A 15,257-nucleotide genomic window follows, 5' to 3' on the forward strand; every position below is an offset into this window, starting at 1 on the left:
AATTTTATTCATAGCAGAATATTTACATACCTAAAAATCTAACACTACAATCAGACAGAGTGCTTGTTGCCAATCATAGGAAGTAAATCTCCACATGTTCAGATACTACAGAGATCTTGAATCCTGTACATGTAATTCCGCCCATGCAGACTGACTACTTACTAATCAGATCAGAAGCAAAAAAGTAACCTGAAAAATGACCTCAAGCTACTATAACTGAAGAGATTAGTCCTTGCTTCTTTCTTAAACTTTAAGGAGTTTCACGCTTTTAGCTTATACTTTCCTGTGCTGTTTTATCCCTTCGGGATTTTTAAAAAACTTCATTTATACCCTACCATTCTCCCCAATGGGACCCAAAACAGCTTACAGTATTCTCTTTTCTTCCATTTTATCCTCACAACAGCCCTGTCATGTAGTTTCAGTTGAGAGTGTGTGCCTGGCCCAAGGTCACCCAGAGAACTTCCATGGCAAAATGGAGATTCGAACCTGGGTCTCCCAGATCCTAGTCTAACCACTACACTACAAACAATAAGACAGTGTTCCTGCAATATTAGCCAGTTACTAGATTTCATACTGTCTGGTGTAGCTTATATAAATTACAAAGACAGAAAGTAGGTATGCCAGGCCACAGCTGAACTATAGAAACAGTAAAATCTACATCAATGACCTGACTTTGGCAGTATATTGATCTCTTAAAATACAGTATTTTTCTTTTCCGTATCAATATTTTCATTGAATTCACCAGCCTTCATAAAAAGGGTACAGTGTTTTATATTATGACTAGTAAGGAAAGCCCGTCGTGGCGGTAGACGACGGGCCCTAGATAGGAAGGAAGGGCGAGTGGAAGGGAGGAATGGAGAAGAGGAGGTAGAGAGAGAGAGACAGAGTTAGATAGGGGGGAAAGAGAGAAAAGGGGGGGAGACGGAGTGGGGTTAATGGTAGTATTTTGGAAAGAAAGGAAGGGAGAAAGCTAGGAAGGAAGGAAGGAAGGCAGGCAGGCAGGAAGGCAGAAAGGAAGGAAGGAAGGAAGGAAGGAAGGAAGGAAGGAAGGAAGGAAGGAAGGTAGGTAGATGGGTAGAAAGACAGAGATTGAAAGAGAGTGAATGGGACGAAGGATAGTTGAGAAGGAAGAAGGGCAGAGAAAGAGAGGGGGGAAACAGAGTGGGTGAGACAGAGAATGTTGGGAGGGGAGAGAGAGAAAAAGGGGGGGAGGGGACCCGGCCTGGACTTTGGGGGTCTCCCAGATCCTAGTCTAACCACTACACTACAAACAATAAGACAGTGTTCCTGCAATATTAGCCAGTTACTAGATTTCATACTGTCTGGTGTAGCTTATATAAATTACAAAGACAGAAAGTAGATATGCAAGGCCACAGCTGAACTGTAGAAACAGTGAAATCTACATCAATGACCTGACTTTGGCAGTATATTGGTCTCTTAAAATACAGTATTTTTCTTTTCAGTATCAATATTTTCATTGAATTCATCAGCCTTCATAAAAAGGGTACAGTGTTTTATATTATGATTAATTAGACAGTGGCTTTTTGCTATTATGAAACTTAAACCCTTTGTTATGAATTCACCAATGATTTGCTAGACAGTATGGAGTATTTGTGTACAGAAAGTGATGCTGTGCATTTATTGTGAGAGCCAGTTTGGTGTAGTGGTTAAGAGTGCGGACTCTAATCTGGGAGACCCTGGTTTGATTCCCCACTCCTCCACATGCAGCTGCTGGTGTGACTTTAGGTCAGTCATAAGTTCTTTCAGAACTGTTCTCTCAAGGGCAGTTCTCCAGAGAGCTTTCTCAGCCCCACCTACCTCACAGGGTGTCTGTTGTGGGGAGGAGAAGGGAAGGGGATTGTAAGTCACTCTGAGATTTCTTCAGTTAGTGAAGAGCAGGGTATAAATCCAATCTCTTCTCCTTCTGTTTTCACATGCAAGCAAGCAAACTGTTTGGGGAGTTCATACTAATTAAGATAATACAGCTGATCCTTTCTGGATACAGCTGAAATACTGATTATTTGATCATCCTTTCTGGATCTTCTTCATGGTCTGCAATTTCCTCCCACCCACCCACACACAATTGTTAAAATATGTCCTCTCCATGAATTTGACATTATACAAGTTGCCTCCCCAAGCCTCAGAGAGAAGTTCTCAGCAAGAACACTTACTCTGTACATCCTGGAAAGCCTTGAGATACTCCACAGTGAGCAGTGGCTGAGGCAGTTCACGGATAAAGAGTTTCAGCAGACTCGCTGCATCATGTTGCTTTACAGTTTCCCAGTTGAAAGTCCCTTCATAAAACTTTGCTTCTAGCTCTTGGCAAAGACTCTGAAAGACAGATGAACAGAAAACAGACGCATCTTCTAGATAACATTTTCTATTTAAAAAAAAATCACATCTGAAATTATTATCCATTCTATGTTGAGATTATATAAATATAAATGCTCACAGACTTCATGCAAACACTAGTACAGGTTGTTAAAATGGTTTTGTCACTGTATTTCAAGGGCATTTTCACTGGTAGTGCTAAAAAGCATGTATTACATTTCCTGTGTATATAAAGCAATGTACATAGTTAATAAATGTTTGACTGTATTTATTTAATTAATTTGTACCCCGCCCTCCCCACCAAAGCAGGCTCAGGGCAGCTATAAATGCTCTCTGGTATTACAACATTCAGTAGTACAAGCGGCTATTCTAAAGGCTTTTTTTTAGTATCCTGTGTGAAAAGGACCTCTGTTTCTTAATAAAGATTTCACAGAGTTTCTACACCAAAACGTTAGAGACGATACCGCAGAAGTCACTGATTGTGTATTCAATGTTTTAAACAAACTGCATGCATTTCAATCCAAGTTGGCCAGGACAACAGTCCAGCATATTGAATTAATTGTTCGATGCAGTTAAGTACATTACTCTTCTGGCCTCAGCATGTGACTCTCCACAGTCAACCTGCATGCATGTCCTATTTGAGAAGCTGGCCAGCCTCTGTACTGCCATTGTGACAAACAAATACACATTCATTGACTGCAGAGTGATTGAAAAATTTAATAAGGTATCCTAGAAATATTTTTTAAATAATTTATTTATTACATTTGTTCATTTTAATTAGCCACATATTTGACACTTTCTTTATATTTTCAGAGTCTTTTACATAAAATTATTTCCCCACCATTTATACACTCTTCACCATATTTTTTGGAATAGGGTTTCATCTTTCCCATGAATTAACATAGTTAATTTGTCAATTTCTGCAACGTCCAGCAGTTTCAAAGCTATTTCCTGTCTAGAGGGTAGTCTCTCGTTTTTCCAATATCAGGCTAGTAATATTCTTGATTATGTTAGGATATAAGTTAACAAGTATCTTTCTTCTGGCTCATAACAATCTGGAATTATATTTAGTAAATATATTTCAGGGAGTAAGCTAAGATTAACATTCAATATTTCTAATATTATCTTTTTTACAGATCTTCAAAATGTTTGCATTTTTTCACATTTCCACCACATATGAAAAAGGATCCTATGTTATTTTTACAATTCCAACAATTTTTAGAAATTGTAACCGAACATTTAGCAATTTTGTCAGGTGACCAATACCACCTATGAAACATTTTGTAAATATTTTCTTTAAATGATGTTGATTCGAGAAGTCTCATTATTTTCCATATTTTAGCCCAATCATCAGTGTCAATATTATAACCTATATCATTTCAATCCAAGTTTATAACCTATATTATTTCAAACCAAGCAATTTTGCCAGGTGACCAATACCACCTATGAAGCATTTTGTAAATATTTTCTTTAAATGATGTTGATTCAAGAAGTCTAATTATTGTCCATATTTTAGCACACTCATCAATGTCAATATTATAACCTATATCTTGCATCCACGTTACCATAGAGGATTTAACAATCTCATCCTGCATATAGTTCTCCAACAGAAACTTATATATCTTTTGAATTAACTTATCACTGGATGAAAGCCAAATTTTAACTAATTCGTTGTTGGATACATAGAAACCTAAACTTTTATCTTTACTATATACAGATTTTAATTGTGTGTTTTCCCACCAAGTCAAGTTTATGTTTAGTGATTGTAGTGATTGTAACTTTTATAGACTTTTTAGTTTATTATTTTTATCTAGTAGATTTTCATATGGCACCTTCTTGTTTTCAGATAATAAGGTGGGTTTGATAAATGCTTCTAGAGGGGATACCCATCTGGGAGTTTTCATGTAATAATTTTCTTTTAGATTTTGCCAACATTTTATCAGTGCACTTCTCAAAATATGCTGATGAAAGTTGGAATGTATTTTTTCTTTATTGTACCAAAGATAAGCATGCCACCCCATACTGAGATCATGCCCTTCCAGATTTAATGTTCTTGTATCTTCTAGTATTATCCATTCTTTTATTCATACTGCTGCTGTAGCTTGATAATACAACTCCCAATTAGGTAACCCAAATCCGCCTCTTTCTTTTTTATCTTGTAATGATTTCCATTTGATTCATGCTTTTTTGGGATACCAAATAAATTGTCTAATGATTTTATTAAGCTCCACAAATTGATGTTTTTTTCAAGATTGGTATATTTTGGGCTAGAAATAAGAAGTGAAGCAATGTATTCATTTTTATAGTAGTTATTCTGCCCAATAATGAGAGTTGAATATCTTTTCACTTCAGTAGATCTCTTAATTTCTTCTGTAAGTTTTTTATAATTGTTTTCCATTAGGGCACTTTTCCTATTTGTCAATGTTATATCCAGGGGTCATTTCCTGCAGGAGGGCACAGGAGCGGAGCTCCGGCAGTAAAGAGCCCAGGGGGCGGGCACATGCAAGAAGCCCCACTATTGTAGCTTAAACTCCTCCCCTTTTACTTTCAGTCCTCTTATCTGTTCATTAGCTCTCACCATATCATTTAGTGATTCTAATGTGAAAATAAATAATAGCGGAGAGAAGGGGCATCCGTGTCTTCTTCCCTTTTGTATCTCTATATTCTCCATCATGTCCCCATTGATTATAACTTTTGCATATTGTTTCTTATATAATGCTGCTATCATAGAGAGAAAACTTGGTCCACAGTCCAAGACTTCCAGCTTTTGGATCATAAATTCCCAAGAGATGTTGTCAAATGCCTTTTCAACATCCAGAAAAACTAAAGCTAGTTTTTTCTCCAAGTGTATTTCATAATATTCTAAAACATTAATAATGGTTCTTATATTATTTTTAATCTGCCTTTTTGGGAGAAAACCCACTTGATCTTGATGAATTATTTGTGATAGTACTTTTTAAAATCTTGATGCAAGTATATTCGCAAAAGGTTTATAGTCAGCATTCAACAATGAAATGGGACGATAGTTTTTCATCTCTTTTTCATCTGTTTTTGATTTGTGAATTAATGTGATGAGGGCTTCATTCCATGAACTCGGAATCTTTCCTTCTTTAATTTTGCTTCTTGGGAACAGCTTTTGTTAAAAATTTTTTTATCAATTTTCGGATCAAAAACTTCATTGAAGTCACCCATATTTATTTATTATTATCATTTCCCCCCCCTTCTCACATTATTGTAACTGCTACTATTGTTCTGTCTTTTGACCTATAAAATAATTCCGGGTGCAGAAAGTCTTTTACATAGATTACTACTCCTCTTTTTTTTAATCATCTGCAGCAATAAATGGTTCTCCTAATTTTCTATTGATCAGGTATTTTGTATCATCAAGTGGAGGATTGGGGGATCAAACCTGGAGGCATTTATTATTAGTGCTAACCTTCCTACCAAACAAGATCTACTAGGCTCATATACTGAAAGTTAACAATTAGTACATCATTATCTTCCTGAAGCTCAAATATTACTTTACCTTTACTCTTGTGGCAACACCTGGTATTCGAAGAAGACCTTCTGTATCCAGCTTTCCGTCTTCGATGTGGAATATGAGCTGCAGAGAAAAATGTAAAGCATGTCAGCTTCATAGCTGACAACTAAAATGCTATGGGTATAAAGAGAGGTGACCTACTACTTCTGCTGGATCTCTCAGTAGCCTTCAACACTATTGACCACAGTATCCTACTAAGCCACCTCTCGGCATCAGTGGTTCAAGTCCTGTCTGGGGATGGTCAGTCCCAGAAGGTGATGCTGAGGGATTCCTGCTCTGGCCATTGGTCTGTGGGGTTCCAGTTAGCCTTCCTATACCGTCTACTGAAATGTAAAATTTTAGTTTTTGAGTAATTGATTAATAGCTGTTCAATATCACACTGATCACTAAATTTTTTAAGGCACGTTTTAGGCCAACTTTAGTTTGTGACAAAAGAACAGCATTGTCTGCATACATCAACACTTTTTTTCCTCCCAATAAACTGGGGGCATGGGTATTCATTGTATGCAGACACTGAATCAAAGTATTCACATATATATTGAATTAAAAAGGTGCAAGCAGACAACCTTTATTTATTTATTTATTACTTTCAATTTATATGCCGGGCAAACTGGCATCCTTGGCTGACTCCCTTTTGTACCGGGATTTTATTGGATAATTTACCATCCTGGGTATATCTTATTTGAACCTTACTATCCTCATGTAATTTAATTATCAAATGTAACAACCTTTTCTCTCTTGGTGTGTCTTCCAGTTTTGCCCATAGTCTTCCCATTGAAACTGTATCGAAAGCTGCTCTAAGATTCATGAATGCTGCATATATATTACCCTTTGTTGACTTTGTATACTTATGGGCAAGATAATCTAAGACCAAACAATGAGTTGAGCAGCCTTGAGTAAATCCTGCCTGTTCAATTTTTAAAAGGTTTTCTTGCTCTAACCATTTACATAGCTTCAGGCATAAATGCTTGTTGTATAATTTACAAATGGTATTTAAAAGGCTTATTGGCCTGAAGTTATTCAGGTCAGTCTTGATTCCTTTCTTATATATAGGCAATATAATGGCCAGGCCCCGTCCTTCAGTATTTGTGCTGTTGAGTCTATATATGTGAAGAGATTGACCAATATTGGAGCCCACCAATCTACATGTGATTTAAGTAGCTCTGGTTTCTCTTCAGATTGTAATTAGCATTCCTAGCAGCAGGATCTCCTATCAGTCTTCCTGCTCTCAAGGGTACAATCTGTTATGGACCAGACCTTTTATGTTGCTGTCGATTGCAATGGAACAGCTTTCTGGAAGGGGTGAGGCAGGCACCTACCCTTGTGATCTTCGAGCAAGGCAGTAAGAGAACTATTTAAAAGAGCTTATGCAACAACTTGAGTGGGCCCAGGCTTATCTGTTTTTAATGACGCATCAAATTATTGAAACAGATTGTTATATTTGTATTGTTGCTACTGTTGTCATCCACCTTGGGTCCTGACTGAATCAGGAAAAAGGCAAGTTATATAAATGCAATAACAAATAAATACATGCCATTCCTAAGTTCCCCAGCACACAGAAAGAATGCTTAAAGTATGCTGAAATGAACTATGATTACTCACTTTTTGAAAGATTAGGGGTATCTTGATGCCTGGAACTCTCTTTTGATCTTGCTCTAGCAAAACTGACAGTGGGACTCCAAACAGACCAGATTCTGCATTAAGCAAGAGACAGACACTCTTCACTTCTCTTCCAGCTCATGAAATGGCAACACAAATAGGTTTTTCCTTCCCTAGGTATTCAGAGCTACTATCTAGTACGTTCAAACAGTCAATTAAGACTACAGTCCTATTGTACAATTACATGGGAGTAATCCCAACTGACTAAATTTACTTCTGAGTAAAAATGCTTGGGATCACACTGCCTCAGTATAATTTTAAAAAGGCAAGTTAGCACAACTATCTTATGTCTTCCTTCATAATAAAATAACCTTTAGCATTTCTGAATAATAAGGTATATCATAGTGAAAAAATAAGCCTATTGCTATTATTTTAAATGGTGCAGTCCTGACACTACAAAGATCTTCAGAATTATATGGATAATTAAGATTACAAGAGATTTTAGAAATCATGATGTGATGGACAAGCTAGGTTCAGCCTCTACCTATGAGCGGCCAATGAGAGCAGATGGAATGTTCAGAGGAGAAGATTTGAAAAAGGATAGTTGAGAAAACAACAGTTAGAAGGGATAAACTGAGCAGCCCTGTTGGTCTGAAGCAATTGAACAAAGTTATAGAGTCCAGTGGCACCTTTAAGACCAACAAAGTTTTATTCAAGGTGTGGGCTTTCATGTGTATGCCCACTTTGTCAGACAATGAAATGGAATTACAGATCATACTTGTATATGCTTGTGGCTTGTTAAATTAGCATGCAAAATAGTGTTTTTTAACAGATAAAAAGAATGACAACCTTGGTTTCTGGTTATCCCCTGTTTGGGTTCAACTGGGGGGGAACAACATCTATATATATAAAAGAAAGTCCCGTCATTATAAAATCAATGCCGAGGCCAAACCGCTGGACCTAGGAACACCAACTTTGGGGAGAGAGCTCCTACCATGGCGTAGATGCTCACTAAGAAGGGATTTTTAGAAATTCGACTCCTAAGGGGGTCAAAAGGGGTAAAATGTGTTCCCCCATTGATTCCTATGCAGCTGCCAGGCTGCTGCCTCCTTGTACCCCCCCCCTCTCTGATTGGTCAGCTGCAGAGCTCAGCATTCTGAGGTTAAAAAAACAAACAGTTACAGGAGACTGCAGAGAGCTAATGACAGTTGAGGAAATCAGGAGTGGCCAACTACCTGTGAGGTGAAGCAAAGCTGCTGGCCCAGCCTCCTCCTGTGGCTTCAAACATGCTCCCCCCCCCTACACCTGACAGGCAGTTGTCTGTCAAGTGCAGCTGCAGTTGCAGAGTGGTTAAAGCCATGAGGGAGCCTGCCCCAGCAGTAACTCCTCAGTGATCCTGCCAGCCCCACCTCCACAGTGGCTTCTAATACTCCTCCCCCTCCCCCTCCTACACTGGACAGGCAGCTGCCTGTCAGATGTAGGAGAGGAAGTGGGATGCTTACAGCCGCCGGGGAGGTTTGCTCAGCAAGATTGCCTTAGCCCTGCTGCTGGCCCAGCCTTCCTGATGCCTTTAAACATAATCCCCCCCAACACCAAACAAGTGGGTGTCTGTCAGGTGTAGGAGCAGGAGCAGGGTACTTTAATCCATCAGGGACGCCACTCCAGCAGGATCACCTTAGCGATGCTGCTGACCCAGCCTCTCTGATGGCTTCCAACACACTCCCCCCACCTCCTACAATTAACAGGAGGTTGTCTGTCAGGTGCAGCAGCGGTTTCAGGGTGCTTAAAGCCATGAGGAAGCCTGCCCCAAGAGTCTACAGAGAGGTCCTTCAGTAGAGAAAAGAATAGTACGTATGTCTCACTTCATTTTTACACTACAATCTTCTCCATTAGAATTCCTACAACAAATATTACATTTCAAACTTTACATCATCAGTATTATAACTAGATTTATGGAAGTTAAATACCTTAGCGAAGCAGTTATCAGGTTAGTAGATAATAAATATGTCAGAACTGAAGATTGATGTAGTCTAAATTGTGAGAATTCAGTCATTAGATCCCATCCATCTCTTTTCTAGCATGGAGGCAAACTTTAAAGCATCTTGGCCATGCAGAGTACCCTTCTTGTCCCCAGAATAGAGAATCTACCATTCCAAATTACATTACATATTCAATTATATTCTTAATTGTCATGAGTAGTAAATTGAGATTTTTTTTGAAAGTAATGTTTTGCTTCACTAAAAAATGGAGTTATCTGACAGAATCGTTTTCCTGGGGTGCAGTCAGGGATCAACAAAATGTCAGGGATCAACAAAATATTGCACTGCATTACAACCACTATTATAATATACTATTTCAAAAGAAAAAGAAAAACAAATATAGGGGATGTATAGCCCTTCTCAGTGAGAATACATATGTGAGGATTGAATGAGTTATCACAGGGGTGTCAAACATAAGGCCCCTCGGCCCGCAAGCAACTGGTATGTATGGAAATGTAAGGTACTCCTCCTTTTATGGTATCCCTTGGAAAAACCCTAGTCTTGCATATGATTAAATATGTTTATTGGGGCTTTTGTAGGTTCCCCAGCAAATCAATTGCTTTCACTGCTAGAAATCAATTGCTTTTGTTTGTATTTTGAGTAGAAATAATATTGTTAATTGGGTTTGCCTGTGTCCCTTATAAAGTTTATATCTCCGGTATCTGGTGTTACATTTTATGGCACATGTGGCCCGGCCCAACAAAGTGACATTTATGTCAGATCTGGCCCTCATAATAAATGAGTTTGACACCTCTGAATTAGCATATGTAATGTATTACATATGCTAACTCATTCGGAGAAGGAAGCTGACAGCTTATGGGCTGAGGTGAAAAGGGTTTTTCTGACTGAGGGAAACGGTATAGAATAGCTACTTGGAATGGGCTGAAATTAGTAAATCAGCAACTAAAGGATCCCAATTGTAGATTTAGGACCTCAGTGAAAAAGTTCAATGGAAGTGAAACATTGTTTCTTAGACTTTACTTTCTTCAGTGTTTTGTTCTTATAAATAAAAGTTTCTTTCTTTGATTAACCCTGTGGGCTGCATGTCTAAGGGGAAGCATTGGCCACAACTTATCAGAGATCGAGTTTGCAACCCAGGCCTGGGGAGAGCAGGGAAGAAGGCAGCAGCTGCTGGCTGCCATGTGGAATGGGCAGGCTCAAGTGATTCTAACAGCCAGCCATCCACATCACCTGGAGGCCAGCTCAGGAAACAAGGAGGGCAAGGGGCAGCATCAGAGCCCTCTGTAGGCATTTAAACCACACTACTGGGTGCCTCCACAGTGCAGTTTTTTCCGTTGCTTCTTCCACCTGCAATTTAATGGTTATGGGTTATCTCTTAACATACTTGAAATATTATCACAGCTGGGACAGTTAGGGCATTGGGATGGATCCTTTTGGGGGGGAGAGGGGTCTGCGTGCCCAGCTTCCCCATTTGGAGACTCCTTTAAGGGGTCTTGGGAGTGAACTGGGAAGCAGCATGCCCAGCTCAGGAGCTGTCTGCACACTCACCACCAGGTGGCTATCGGGAATCACACAGCCACTGCCGCCCATGAGGTCCTCACTTGATAGCCACTCCATGGCACTCCACCCCCAGCAGCTGGGTTGGGAGGATACATTTCACTGGACAGTAGGCAGGTTGTTTGATGCTAGATCTGTCCCCATGCTGCACCAATGCTCTTTTTGTATACAATCAATAAAGCTGTGGCCATTTCCTTCCCCAAAGTGTTGTTGTTTGTTCTTTCTTCCACATGCTGTCTCCTTACTCGGCCATGGGCTCGTATGAAGCACACACAATTTAATATCTTGATCTATACACACATATTATAGGATTTGATTGGTGGCAGTGAGTGACTGGAACAGTGTTTGAGCCCCAGCCTCAATAGCTCAATAGTTAGAGTGAGGGCTGATTACACACACATACACATACATAGACCTTTATTGGCATAAAGGTAAAGGTAAAGGTTCCCTTGCTCGAAAGCCAGTCGAATCCGACTCTAGGGTTGCGGTGCTCATCTCCGTTTCAAAGCCGAAGAGCCAGCGCTGTCCGAAGACATTTCCGTGGTCATGTGGCTGGCATGACTAAACACCAAAGTGCAGGGAACGCTGTTACCTTCCCACTGAAGTGGTCCCTATTTATCTACTTGCAATTTCTTGCTTTCGAACTGCTAGGTTGGCAGGAGCTGGAACTAGAGACGGGAGCTCACCCCGTCTTGCGGCACCCGGGTCTTGAACCGCTGAACTACTGACCTTCCACAGCCTGCAGTTCAGTGTCTTAACCACTTGAGCCACCGCAGCATAACACATAACACATAACACATGCTGGCATAACACAGCAGCAAAAAGAACAATGAAACAAATCGAAAGGCTGATTATTAAAGGGGGCTGGGCTACCCTGTCTGTGGATGTCTCTGGGAGATAGAGAGAGGACCTGAGGTGTGAGATGGTCATAACTCTCTGTAGATTTTAAAAGAGACAAGGGTGGTGAGTGTGATATCCTGAACTAATTATTATAAACCATAACCTGATGAAGAGAGGTTGTAGAAGGTGGTAGGCACTCTGTGTGAGTGGACAAGGGGCATCACACATGGATATGTATTTTCCTTGTTATTTTAAAAGTATTCAGTCCACCCAACATTTCTCTACAGCCTTCTTTTCTGCTGCTTCAGAATCATACCATGCCGTTAAAATCAGTATTGTACTTAAGTTAACTCCCCTGTATTCAATCCTTTTTTAAATTGGCAATTATCTTCTGCAAAGTTTCTGCAAATGAAACAGTTAACTAAAAGTAAAATTATTCTTGAAAAGGAGATACACTTGCAAACAATTTAACTCCTGAAATATCTCACTGAAAGACAGGATAATAAACTGCTGATTGATTGGTGTAGTGGGGCACTTTGATTATGTATAGGGAGACAGGGACAGGAAGTCCTGCCTCCCAGTTCAAACTGTGGCCATGAACTCCCTAAGTAATACAAGGTGGAATTGTTACTGATTACAGTACAAGTATGATATGTTTATTGTACTTTTACAGGGCAAACCCAAAGGAGCATGTAGTGCTGAAATGAAGCATCTAGAGGGTTTATCTAATTTCCAGATATTAAACCAAATACCACTGTCCTTTCCATGCTCAAAATACCCATAATTCCAAAAGGATTGACACAGTTTCTGTACATGCATTTCAACTGTACACACCTTTTAGGGCACTTAAAAATGAAATTGAGGGAAAGGCCATTTCAGCCACATTCTGTGGCTGGTTCTATTGTGGGAGAAGCTGTTTTCTGTGCTGTGAAACGGAGAACTTAATTGTGCCCTGCAGTGTCTCTCATCACTCACTGCTGCTTTCAATTATTTAGCTACTGTACTGTCATCTCTGCTGAATCTTGACTGCAAAGTTTGATCCAAGCAGGCATTTGATTAAGTGGTAACATGTTTCCAGGACTTGTAAAACATGAAAGGAAGTAAAAAATAAAGAGAGATAGGAAAATGATACATATTTTTAATGCATCTCTAACCCAGCACACTGAACCAGGATTATCTGCATATATAAGCACATTTGTGTATTTGAGGAGGACAAATGTTTAACATGAATATTGCTTTAGCTTCCTTTGAAAAGTCACTGGATATGATGTACACTACTGCATAATACTGTCATCATCATCATCAACAACAACAACAATAAAGAAATGGGTTCCTCAGAATCATCCAGCTTCCTAAGTCTGTTGGGTATGAGGAAAGAAGATGAAGTAATCACATATTTTACAGAAGGTAGCATATTAACATTATGTGCCTAGATAAGAAACCAAGAAGGCTTGCATGCAACATAAAGAGGAAGTGCTTGCTTCCTCCTCCCCATGGAAACGTGGAAATATGTGTGTGTGTGTGTGTGTGTGTGTGTGTGTGTTAAGTGCCGTCAAGTCATTTCCAATTTATGGCAGCCCTGTGAATTAATAAAGACTTTCAAAATGTCCTACCATTAACATTTTAGTGATTTTTTCCACAATATATGAAATGAGGGAACTCTAGTACCTACTAGTCATCATACAAAGATTTGTTTCTTAGCATATTTGTGGAATGGCAAACAGAAGCAGACCGCCATGTCTAGAATCTACATTCTAGAGGTCAGTCAGTCTGAGTCAGCACCATACTGTGCCGAATGTTGCACTGCAAGCAAATGTCAAAAAAAACCCCAACCCACTGGGATTAAAGCTATATACTTTTGTAAAATTAGTGACTGCTTTAAAATCAGGAAATGGGAGTGCCATCCCACAAGAATATCATGCCACAGAAAGTCTTGTGGAAACACAATATAGATGCAGTTTTCCTGAAGTGCTGGTCAGAATGGGAACATAAATGAAAATCTTGGTTAGAGTGCCCATCAGTCATTTAAAATTGCTTTTGCAGCACCACAGCCACTCTAGTTAACTTTACAGCCCCAAAAAGGGGGGGGGGGAAATGACATTATGTTTGCGACATTCAGAACTGAGTTTCTAAAGTCTGGAAAGAGTTTAAAGTAAAATAACAGAATGTTCAAGCAATGGAACAACATGAAGATCAAAAAGAATAGAGAGGGCAAGACCGGAAAATAAAGGGCAAGCAGAGTAAAGTGACAAGCAGATGAAACGCAAGAAGATAAATGCATTACAAATAGAAGGTTGTAACATGTGCCTAAGACAAATGGTAAAAACCAGCCACACAATGAAAACACTGGAGAAACATAGTGCTTTGTTTAAATCCTGTTTGGATAGATGCCTCTATAATCCAGTTTCTCTGTCCGTTACAGCTTTGTCTACTATGCCACACAACCCCACCAAAGTTAAAATTTATTAGAAGAGATCTAAGTCCTTGTTAACATTCTCCCACTGAAAATGCATGTAAAAGGGTTTCACATTGGCTGCATTGTGCACATCCTACAAATTTACCTACACAAAAATATCCTGGCTGCCCCTCAGAATGGCGTGAATGGATTGTATTGTCGATGCACAAAACACACTCATAGAACTTGAGAAGAGGCAACGGCTCAATGGTAGAGCTTTGTATGCTGAATAGGGTTGCCAGGTCTGGATTGGAAAATATCTGGAGCCTTTGGGGGTGGATCCAGGAGAGGGTGGGGTTTGGGGAGGGGCCTCAGCATGGTACAATGCCATAGAGTCCACCCTTCAAAGCAGCCATTTTCTCCAGGGGAGCTGATCTCTGTCAGCTGGAGATCAGTTGTAAAAGCGGGAGATCCCCAGACCCCACCTGGAGGCTGGCAACCCTAATGCCAGAGGACCCAGGTCCAGATACAAGGACAACATAATAGGTAATGTGAAAGGCCCACCTAAGACCCTGAAGAGTTACTGCAAGTCAGAGTGGGCAGTACTGACCTTGATAGACCAGCAATCTTACTCAGTATGTTTTAGGGCTGCCAATCTCCAGGTGAGGACCTGGTATGCGACTGGAATTCCAACTATGTCCAGTCTACAGAGATCAGTTCCCCTGGAGAAAATGGGAGCTTCAGCAGGTAGACAGTATGGCATCACTAGGGCTGCATTATGACTTCCGTGGGCCAAAGGCCCTTTTGCTTTTGTGGGCCCATCCCACCATAATAATTATGTTGATGTAATTTTAAATACTTTGACATTTTTTTTCAGTTTTAGGCAAAATTTAATAGATTTACATGGGCCCTAACATTTTATTCTTTTCTGACGTGATGTGAGGAAAAAAATAAAACATTTTATTCGACCCTAAAAGTTCATTTTTTCCCCTTC

General features: G+C 39.7%; 1 protein-coding gene across 1 annotated transcript in view; it reads right to left on the bottom strand.

The window, feature by feature from the left end:
• The window catches only part of ARHGAP18 (Rho GTPase activating protein 18), an 83,444-nt gene that overhangs the window by 17,443 nt on the left and 50,744 nt on the right, over positions 1 to 15,257 (bottom strand). The window contains exons 7-9 of the mRNA XM_015416771.1: positions 7,475 to 7,566; positions 5,858 to 5,935; positions 2,172 to 2,331 (exon numbers count right to left, since the gene is read on the bottom strand). Coding sequence (XP_015272257.1) covers positions 2,172 to 2,331; positions 5,858 to 5,935; positions 7,475 to 7,566 — 330 coding nt within the window. The remainder of the gene's footprint in view (positions 1 to 2,171; positions 2,332 to 5,857; positions 5,936 to 7,474; positions 7,567 to 15,257) is intronic.

Source organism: Gekko japonicus, unplaced genomic scaffold (genome assembly GCF_001447785.1).
Source record: "Gekko japonicus isolate JY-2015 unplaced genomic scaffold, Gekko_japonicus_V1.1 scaffold92, whole genome shotgun sequence".
NCBI classification, from domain to species: Eukaryota; Metazoa; Chordata; class Lepidosauria; order Squamata; family Gekkonidae; genus Gekko; species Gekko japonicus.